This window comes from Oryzias melastigma, linkage group LG22 (assembly GCF_002922805.2).
Source record: "Oryzias melastigma strain HK-1 linkage group LG22, ASM292280v2, whole genome shotgun sequence".
In the NCBI taxonomy this organism is placed as follows: domain Eukaryota; kingdom Metazoa; phylum Chordata; class Actinopteri; order Beloniformes; family Adrianichthyidae; genus Oryzias; species Oryzias melastigma.
In genome coordinates, this window is record NC_050533.1 from 23,024,854 (window position 1) to 23,035,890 (window position 11,037).

General features: G+C 38.7%; 1 protein-coding gene across 2 annotated transcripts; it reads left to right on the forward strand.

Annotated features, from left to right (window-relative positions):
• Positions 1-1,552: 1,552 nt before the first annotated feature.
• On the forward strand, positions 1,553-10,797 carry ldah (lipid droplet associated hydrolase). 2 transcript variants are annotated; one of them, XM_024278826.2, is made up of 7 exons: positions 1,553-1,677; positions 1,851-1,970; positions 5,849-5,983; positions 7,574-7,743; positions 8,832-9,072; positions 10,117-10,199; positions 10,336-10,797. In XM_024278826.2, exons 1-7 carry the CDS (start codon positions 1,623-1,625, stop codon positions 10,522-10,524), a joined length of 993 nt encoding a protein of 330 aa, XP_024134594.1. In that variant the 5' UTR covers positions 1,553-1,622; the 3' UTR covers positions 10,525-10,797. The 2 variants fall into 2 exon arrangements, with proteins under 2 accessions (XP_024134594.1, XP_024134586.1); XM_024278818.1 differs by having other exon boundaries at positions 1,561-1,677; positions 1,764-1,970.
• Positions 10,798-11,037: the final 240 nt, after the last annotated feature.

The following is an 11,037-nucleotide window of genomic DNA, read 5'->3' on the forward strand; positions in this document are numbered from 1 at the left end:
AATAATGCTAAAACATTTTAAAAATTAGATATATAGCAATAGTTAAAATAGATTAATAGCAGAAGATTCTAAAACATTTTAAAAATTAGATATATAGCAATAGTTAAAATAGATTAATAGCAGAAGATGCTCGAATTGATTGCTAAAAACACTGAAGCTGATAGCTGAAAATGCTGAAGCTTGTAGGTAGCTAAAATATTTGTTGTTATACTGTAGGTTGTATAGGTTGTTTGGATCCACAGATGCACCAAAATGTTACTGCTCGTTTCCTTCACCATCCTCTCGCTTCACAGATGATTCTTGTCACCGATTGATCTTTTATCAGAGGTTTTACTCGTGAAGAAAACCGAAAGAGCTGCAAACACTGTCCAAAATGCAATAATTCTATGTTTTCCTCCAGACTTAAGTCAATCTTTGTCTTTGTTTTTAGTCTTGTCCTTCATGACTTCTCACAGTAATTTGAGATTTCCAACCCGACCCAAACATCGACATTTACCCTGGCATAGGACAGCACATGGAAACACAGGAAAGAGCCTATATGTAGTTTCAATAACTTAATACACCGGTCACTGGTGATCTCCCATCCATAGACTAACCAGGCCAAAAACTTCTGAAGCTCACTTCCTGCACATACAAACGTACACATATGAACAACATAAGTGTGTATCTTGGCATGTATCCATCCATCCATCTTCTTGACCGCTTCATCCCGTTCGGGGTCGCGGGGTGCCGGAGCCTATCCCGGCCACTGATGGGCGAAGGCGGGGTACACCCTGGACAGGTCTCCAGTCCGTCACAGGGCCTCAATCACTCACACATTCACACCTAGGGGCAATTTAGAGTCACCAATTAACCTATGAAGCATGTTTTTGGACGGTGGGAGGAAGCCAGAGTCCCCGGTGAAAACCAACGCATGCACGGGGAGAACATGCAAACTCCACACAGAAAGGTCCCAGCCGGGAGTTGAACCGGGGCCTTCTCGCTGTGAGGCAAGAGCGCTAACCACTGCGCCACCATGCAGCCCTCTTGGCATGTAAATAATTTAAATTTTCAGTTAATTCAGTGTTACTGTAAATTTAACCCTTTCATAAAACACTGGAGTATATTTTAAAAGTTTTAGAAGCAAAACATTTACAGGTATGTCTGCATGTCTTTGATTACAAACCATAAGTTCTCGGTTTGATTTTACTCTTGTGGCCGCAAAGCATTGTGGGATTGAATTATGAACTAAAAAATTCCAAACTGTACACTGAACAGCACAAAACCTCCTTTTTTGTTGACTCTGGGTGAAACTTGCAGTTTTTTATAAATATAATCCACAGTTTTCAGAGTTGTAAATTAAATGTGCTTTTACATGTTTAAAGCAAGAAAACATTTCCTTTTTTAGGGTATTGTGCTGAAAGTATTACAAAAAAATATCTAGAAAGTATCCGGTTAGTTTGGTTATGATGATTATGATATTTGATTATGATTAAAATTAGCATTTTCTCTGATGGAAAACAGAAGTTTCAAAATTTCCCATGTTCATGAACGCATCACAATCAGCTGACCAATAGGAATCAAGCACAGGCAAGTAACGCTCCTGTTGACGTATAAAGCGGAACTGACCGGCACATCGATCAATGACCATCAATGATCCAAGACAGCTCGATTACCCGATCCATAACGACTATAAAGGTATTTTATTGCGATTCCGAACCGTGTCTGTTCTAGTTCAATCCGGTTTGACCGACCACCGGGATTGTCATGAATTCACGCGGCAGAAGCTGTTGGCTGCACAGACGGACCTTCGGACCCGCTGCTTCCTGTGACCCCTGACCTCGTCTGCTTTTGCCGGTGTTTCCCTTCAGCTGCTGGGATGGAGCCTCACACAGACTTCACATTCTGCTGCGGTGCCCTCACGGAGGTGCTGAAGTTTGGACCCCGTCAGCTCCTCCCGGAACACAAACTCGTCATCCTCCTCATCCCGGGTGAGGTGCTGCTGCTGCCCCGGGTTTTACGTGAAACACTGTAAAACTACTGTTTGATTAGTATTATTTAAAAAAAAAAAATAATAAGAAAAACGTAACACTTGATTCTGAAAGTTTCTTTTCATAAATGCAATAAACGGTTCAAGTTTTATTTTATTATTGTTATTTTTATGTTTCCTTCCTTTGCATCATTTTTCTCAATATTTTCTAAACTAAAATTGATTCAACTATTTTTTCTTTTACTTTTAGTCATACTGGGATGTTTGTGGGGGAATTTTCAGCTGCCTTACCAACAACTTCTATGCTTTTCATGACGATAAAGTGACACTAACACTGTGACTAAACAGTATCTCCTAGTGGTAGATTAGCAAAAACCAAAAATATCTTTGAAATCTGGTAGTTTGTTATAACTTAACAGTTTTTATTAGATAAACAGCTGCTCACATTTCAAGGGTAGATTTATAAACTGTTCACTACTCATAATATTTTAGGGTTTGTTTCACGTCACAGATTTTGTGGCGATAGACACACCTCAGTTAGTGTTTTCCACGTAAACTGCCTTCAGTATGTCTTACTTATTGGAATCAAAACCAAAAAATCCTAAAAGTAAAACCTTATCAGTGTGACATCAATTTCTATGGAAGCCGTAAACAGCCTGTCTTCGTTTTTTTTTTTTTTTTTAATTGTTTTCTCATTATAACAAGATAATCAAGAATGGAGAATGAAAAGTCCCCCTCTTCCTTTCAGAGACACAGAGACTTCACCTGTTTGAAAACACTCCATAAAAGTTGGTTTTAGTCTGTTTTTTTATTTATTAGTGGATCTATGCTCTTTAAACGTCTTCATTCAGTCTCATACAGCAGCATCTCCCTTAATTTACCCTAAAACCCTGAACAAACTTCAACAGATTTTTTAGAATTCAGGTCTGCCGAGCGTGTCTGCATGGTGCGTTCACTGACCTAAGGACATCAGCAGCAAAACAAAGCGATTTATCACAGAAAACATAAAATATCAGTAATAATCCATAAATAATCAATTGGTTAAATAGTGTTGACATTTTTTCTGAAAAACTGCTTTGTTTCCCCGAAGATTGTATAAAAATGACAAAAGCATAGTAGCGGATTGAGTTGGGCTGAGTGGCTCTTTGGCCCTGATAATGTCCAGAGTTCATTGAACTCATCATGCGCAGATTCTCGTTGGCGCTAATCTGTTAATCAGCCTGTTTGGACTTTGAGGGAAATAAAGGGAGAAGGGCTGGTACATGAGATGGATTGAAGGCGCTTGAGGAGTGTAGACACACTAATAAAATAATAAAAGAAAATAGACTAAAAACAACTTTAGTGGAGTGTTCTTCTGCTGTTTTTCTTGTTAACCACAAAATAAATAGACTTAAAACAGATAAAGTCTCTGCATCTCGGTGCGGGAAAGGGAGTGCGGGACACTTCCTTCTTCATTATTAATAATCTCATTATCACGAGAAAACGAGTTCATTTTCTCGTGATAATGAGATATTATGTCCTTATCATGAGAAAACGATCAAAAGAGAAAAAAAGTAGGGCAGGCCGTTTTCGGCTTCTATAGATTTCAACATTGAGTGGGAATAAAAATTAAGAAACATTGAAAGACTCCTGTAACAGTCAGCTGGTCTTCAGCTGGTAGCAACACTTCCCTCATTCATGACCAAATAACGTCCTTTCATACGTTCCTGACTGTTTATGAGAACTGGACTGAGTGACTCCTCCCCCCTGGCGTTCTAAACAGGAAGTACCTGCTGGTCCAAAAAGCAGTAATCCTATAGACTTCTATTGATGAATAAAGAGCTATTACTTATTTCCTATTTATATCAGTGAAAGCTGATTCTGAGGCGACTCCTAAAGGGATAATTCAAAAGGTGAACATCAATCAGATGCTTCAATAAAAGTATGTTCCAAACGTTTGACAGATTTCATCTAGCCCACTTTCCACCCCTGGGCCTGGGCTGCATGGCGCCCTAGGCGAAACGTGACTGAATTCTGCCCCCAGGCCTTGACTTTGACCCATGAGCTGTAGCAACCCCATTACCCCGAAAGGTAAAGAACAGGTTAAACAAAATGGACAGATGGAAAACACACAACTGGAAACCACACATGCATCACAAAAATACCCTAAGGAACATCTCAAAGTTTGGCCCCCTGGGTAATTCTGTCTGGCCCTCCAGATAATTTTAATTTATTGTTATTAATGACTCGATGTTATCTTGTGGTTTTTACTAACGTGTATGATTTTAATATATAGAAAATATATTTTTATGGGATTAAAATATTCAAAGTTATTTAAGGGTTAAAATAATTTAATTTGGAATCATATTCCTGCTGTTTTATTATTCATACTAATGTTAAAAAGTTACGTTTGTAAAGTTTTAAACATTTAGTTCTAGTATGTTCAATGAATGTTTATCCTGTTCGGCCCGTGGCTTTAGGTGTGTTTTGGATTTGTTCCCCTGTGGGATTGAGTTTGACACATGTGCCCTAAGGCATCCGATTAAGGTAGCAGAGGTTTATGTGATAAATGAGACATTTTTGACATAAGCTCATGTTTTTAGAAAATATGTTTTTGGTCGTTCAGAGTTTGAGATATTGTTTGTGTGTTGTTAAATTGTGTTTTAAACTAAGGCTGGGAATCACTGGGTACCTCACGATACGATACGATACGCGATACATGGGTCACGATATCGATAGTATCGCGATACTACGATAATTGGTAAAAATGCTCTCTAACAACTAGCATTATATAGAAGAACATGTTTTTTTGGGAAAATATATCCCCATTTCTCTTTTTTAGCTTAAACACAATTATAATAAACAACTTTTCTTATTTTGTGCAACAAATTAAAGACACTTTTGTGCAACATTGCTGAAATCAGTAAGACTATGTCTTTGACAAGTATTGACTACAACCAAATTGGAATTATCTGTCAGATTCAATGTTAACAATAGTAAACATGATCAGCAGTCACACTACTTAGGGCAGAATTGTTGTAAACAACAGAGCAAAAATTAAATAATTCAAGTGGTGACAGCTATCTACTTCTAAAACAATGTCACACCAAAGGATGATGAATATAATGTTTTACAGCCTCTCTCAAAATTGACCTAATATTTTGTGCACTTTTCTCTCACTTGAAAAGGGCTGATCATTAAAAAATGAAGGCTGATTTACTCAGATTGTCACTTGAGATTATTTTTCCAATCTTTATCTATTTTCCATTTGGTCAGTCAGCAGTCAATAGGTAAAACACACATAATAATGGCAATAAATATAATTTTAAGTGCTTCAATTAATTAGCATTCTCCCTAATTTTACAGTGAATTCATGTACTTTAGTTTAATTACATTTACAAAGTTACACCATACAGCAGCAGGTTAAACATTGAAGTGCATGAAAGCGAAAATTCCGACGGTCCCTGAAGTGTACACAAACAACTGCGAAGCACGCGCTCAGTTCCCACAGCAAACAGGAAGTAAATGATCGCTGTCATTCTAGCGAACAGACAAAGTCACTTCTTACTGGCTGGATCTCCTACAGATGGATGATAAATGCTGACAGGTAGACATGCTTCACACACACGCTACAGAGCCTGAATCTCACTGGAGCTTCTCCCGAATGAGCGCGTGCATCGCTATTAAATGTCTGATGCAGCGCGCGCCCATAGTTCCGGCGCGCGACTCAGACGCTCAGCACTACAGCCTCTTCAAATGAAAATATAATATCGATACTTGGTGAGAACCCATCGAGAATCGATCTCAGGACTAAATATCGCGATATATCACAATATCGATATTTTGGCACACCCCTATTTTAAACACTGTTTTAAATTCATAAACCTTTGTTTTCTGCAGGAAACCCGGGGTTAGTGGGCTTTTACAAAACCTTCATGCAGGAGCTTCACAGCCTGCTGGAGCACAAGTACCCGGTGTGGGCTGTGAGCCATGCAGGCCACTGTGCTGCTCCTGACGGCATGGACATGGTGGAAGGTAAAAGGATTCTTCACAATCTGTCTTTGATTTTCTTTTGTTTGAAAGTCAGCTTTCTTTTTTCTCTTTGTACAACAGCTTTTGCATTTAAAATGATAAATTCCTTGACAAAGAAATCAAATAATGGTAAAACATTGTCCGAGAAATATATATATATATATATATATATATATATATATATATATATATATATATATATATGCATACATGTTCAATAGAACATGTAACAAAGTACAATCTGCGTATCTTCACGGAGGCAACCGTCCGACGCGAAGCGGAGGACGGTTTAGGCCTCCGCGTCGTGCGTTAATTTCTCATAACGCACACTTCGTCGGGTATTATCCCTTACATATCCTCCAGCTGGCTGTCTAATGTGACGAAGACGCTGCTAATAAAGTTGATCAAGTTTATTATTACTTTTAGAAAATACCAGTTTTAAGTTGCTTTGTTTTTTTCTTTTTTGGAAAAGTCAGATAAGACTGAAGTTGGCGTCTGATTTTTTAGCTCCCACTTTCACAGTTCTGTGTTAAGGAAAAATCTATGTCACATTTTAACGGTTCCTACATGAAATCTAGTGAGCATGTAAAGTTTAAAGCAGCTGGATTACAGAGGATGAACTTTATCCTCAAAAGGTAATAGAAACTGGAAACCAAAAAAATAAATTAATAAATAAAATCAGACACTCACTTTAGTCTCATGCATACAGTCAGAGAAAATAATGTGATGTGATTTTGTTTTATTTTATTTTACTATTTTTACTTCGTTTAACATCTCGTTATTTCTTTTCTTTACTTGTTTATCCTTTCAACACTGCAGTTTTATTATTTTTTTTCTGTTGATGGTAACAACATCTATCCATCCATTTCCGAATGAATTTCTTTTGGGGTCACTGGGTTACCAGAACCAACCCAGCTACAGTGAGGGCGGGGTACCACACACTCACATTGGGGCAATTTAGACTCACCATTAACCCTATGAAGCCCGTTCTTTGGCTAGTGGGAGGAAAACTGGTGAAAACCCAAGCATGCTTGAACACAGAAAGGACTCAGTTCAACCAGAACCTTCTCACTGTGAGGTGAAAGTGCTGACCACTACACACCCCTACCCCCGGCAAAAAGCATAGAAGACAAAAAAGTAAAGGTGTCATAGTGAAAATTCTATCTAAACATGTTTTCCAACCTCCATTCCTTTCAGGGTCACGAGGTTGCTGGAGGTTATCTAAGCTACTATTGGTTGATGGCGTCATGAAGAAGAATTATTAGAAAGTTAAAGTAAAAGCAAATGTTTACATTCTTTAAATTTGTTGAAGGATTTTTACACATACATAGAGTGTAAACGACAGTAAAATAGTTATTTAAATATAAATTAGAAAAATGAAAGGGTGTTTAGGCAACTTTATGAATTTATGTGACACTGAATGGATTTGGGAGTTTAGCCATAACAACTAGCCCAAATCTTTACATTTCTGAATATTTTTTCTTTCATAATTTTCTTTCCTGTGTGTCTTTTCAGTCATCTACTTCACTGCATGTTCTTCTCCAAATATTAAAAAAAGACCATCGTGTTTTACTATCTTCTGTTGTCACGCAGATGGTCGCGCTGCAGCCGAAGATGACGTGTTTGGTTTGAGCGGACAGATTGAACACAAGCTGGCGTTCGTCAGGAAACACATTCCTAAAGGAAGCAGTTTGGTTTTGGTGGGACACTCAATCGGCTGCTACATTATCCTGGAGATGATGAGGAGGAACCCCGAGCTTAAAGTCAGTGTCCAAACATCAATGCTTTTATCATAACTAAAATAAAATATCCTCTGCTGTGCAGGAATGTTTAGACCAGGAGTCTGCAACCTGCGGCTCCAGATCCACATGTGGATCTTTTATCTCTAACTACCTAAAGAAAACAAATAAACAAAGCCAGCAAACTAAGACTACCAAGGTCCAACTCCAAACTAAAATAACAAAACCCAGCAGTGTAAGACTGCTGAGGACAACTAGGGGGAAAAGAAGAAAAATAAATAAATAAAAAGAAAAATAAAATAGCATTTTTTTTAACTACTTTTACATTTATAAATTGATGTCTGAGGTGCACATAGATGATAAACTTTGTAGGTTTCTACATCCCTGTTGACCTGAAGACATCTTGCTTGCTCAACGCTACAGATTTTGTATCCAAAGCAAAACTTTGGTAAAAAGTTTTGAGTGAAAAGCTTTTGTTTACATGTAAAAAAAATAAATGAATAATAATAATCACATTTTGAGAGATGCTAGATTCTTTTTTGATTTTTGCTTTTATTCGTGCCAAAAAATAGAAAAAAATACATATTTATTATTTTTAAAAAAAGAAGGTCATGAATGCAAACCCAAATTTCTTAAAGGCTAAAGTAAGACTATACAGCTCCTTCTGGGTTTTGATCTGTAGAAAATGAGCCCAAATGGCTCCTTTACTGTTAAGGTTGCCAATCCCTTGTCTAGTCAAAGTGGATTTATGGTTAGCTTCTTCATTCCAGGTTATTTTAACCCCTTAACTTGGGCGCTGTAGCTCTTTGAATGCAACTATTTGTTAGCTCAATTAAGATCATTTCAGTGGATTCTGAAATCTGAGAAAATCTGTTTTTTTTGTGTGTTTTTTGGTGATGTGCAACATTTTACTGCCATAAACTGCTTTTCTCAACTTTCAGAATTTGTTGGAATTCTGTTAATTGCACAAATGGTCAAAACGTTATGCCAATTCAAAGAGCTTGTGTTATTTCCTGTCTCTGGTGAGGTTTAGAGGGTTAAAACTTAATCATGTTTTCTGTTTTTTGATGCCTCAGCTCCTTAGAGCTGATGAAACCTCTTTGTGCTTTCAGGTCCTCAAGGCTGTAATGCTGTTCCCCACCATTGAGAGAATGGCCGAGTCCCCTCAGGGTAGAAGACTGACCCCACTGCTGTGTCAGATGCGTTACCTGGCCTACCTGCCAGTCTTCCTGGTCTCTCTGCTGCCGGACATCCTCAAAGCAGCTCTCATCAAACTTGTATTAAGCTGTATTTCCTCTCTGGACCGCTGCATACTACAGCCCACTGTGCAGCTGCTCAGTGGAGACTGTGCAGGTTTGACACTCTTGCTGTTTTTGGGGGGTGGCTAGACCTGCCAGGCAGAAAAAAGTTAAGGTCCCATTAGTCGTCACACACCTGGGTGTGTAAAATTTCATTCATTCATTTTCCTGACCGCTTCTTCCCTTTCGGGGTCGCGGGGGTGCCGGAGCCTATCCCGGCTACTGAAGGGCGAAGGCGGGGTACACCCTGGACAGGTCGCCAGTCTGTCTCAGGGCCTCAATCACACACACATTCACTCTCACATTCACACCTAGGGGCAATTTAGAGTCACCAATTAACCTATGAAGCATGTTTTTGGACGGTGGGAGGAAGCCGGAGTCCCCGGTGAAAACCCACGCATGCACGGGGAGAACATGCAAACTCCACACAGAAAGGTCCCAGCCGGGAGTCGAACCGGGGCCTTCTCGCTGTGAGGCAAGAGCGCTAACCACTGCACCACCGTGCAGCCCTGTGTAAAATTTCTTCTTGATAATTGTTGTCCTCTAGTGAAGTGGGAAGCTGCATTCACAGTGGCGCTTTAGAACTATTTGGTGCTTTAATCCTTCAATCCAACTGCTTACTGTTGAGTGTTAAGCAGGGAGGAAATGGATCACATTTTTGAAGTCTTTAGTATGATTTTAACTCATGACTTCCTAGTCCAGGAGTCGGCAACCTTTAACAGTAAAAGACCATTGGACTCGTTTTCTTCTGATCCAAACCTAGAAGAGGCCGTAAAGTCTTACTGTATCCTTTAGGAAATTTGTATTTGGATTCATGACCTTCTTTTTACCCCTATTTGGTACACAAAGGGGGAGGAGTCGCTCAGTCCAGTTTTCTATATCCACTCAACAGGTTGGAGTCGAACATGTTGAAAAATAGGTTCAACTAGTTGGCAGAGCTGGTCTCCGTCAGCTGCCTTTCTCAGACCAACAAACCAATTCACTCTAATAAAGTGGTGATTCAGGCAGGGGTATTACAGGGACTTGTCCAAAGAGCCAGCTAAGACTAATTGCAGCAATGAAAGTAAGGTGTTAATGAAAATTTTTTTGTCTTTTTAAGCCAATTCTATGTACCTCGGGGGCCAGGAAATGAGGATGGTTTTAGGAAGAGATAACATAACGATCAAGAAAAATCTTGACAAGGTAATAAATACTGTCTTTTATTTATTTTACTTGAACAACATTTATTGATTTAGTCTTCTAAAGAATGTAATTCCTAAGGGATGGTCTTTCAAATGTTGAAATCAAAAACAGCATTGACCTCTTTATTTTTTTTCAGCTCATCTTCTATTATGGAGCTACAGACCACTGGTGTCCTGTGAAGTATTTCTATGACATCAAACGGGACATCCCAGATGGAGATTTCAGACTGTGTAAAAAGGGTTTCCGACATGCCTTTGTCCTGGATGTGGGCCGAGAAGTGGCAGAAATGGTGGCTGAATGGATCTATGGCGCTTTAAGGACTTGACTGTGCTGTTTTCTTACCTTGTGAGGATCATGTGTTGTTTAATTATTGACCCCTCAAAGGTTCTGCAGGATTTTTTTACCATTTAATAGGCATGTAACGATTAATTTTAACAATGATTCAATTAGATTCGATGCCAATTCAACTCACTTTGGATTTTGGTCCATTTTGAGCGCTGACCTAAGATCGATCCAGGACATCTTTATCCAGAACTTCAACCAGTGTGACTCAGAGATAAATACCTGGTACTGAACAGAGCAGGTGAAGTTTTCAGATTCCTCTTATTTTTTTTTCAAGATAATCAAGTGTAAATTAAATATGTGTACAAGCAAACAAGTACATGATTGTCAAATCCATTCACATGTTAGTTTGATAAAGTTCAGCCATTGTTGTTTTTCCACTTCAAAATGATACAAAGACAACACTATTAGAACATTCTACCACACGTCTGTGTTAAATTCCAAGTGTTTCCACATATTGGACTAGAATGATTGTTGATCAGTTTCTGCTGCCGTC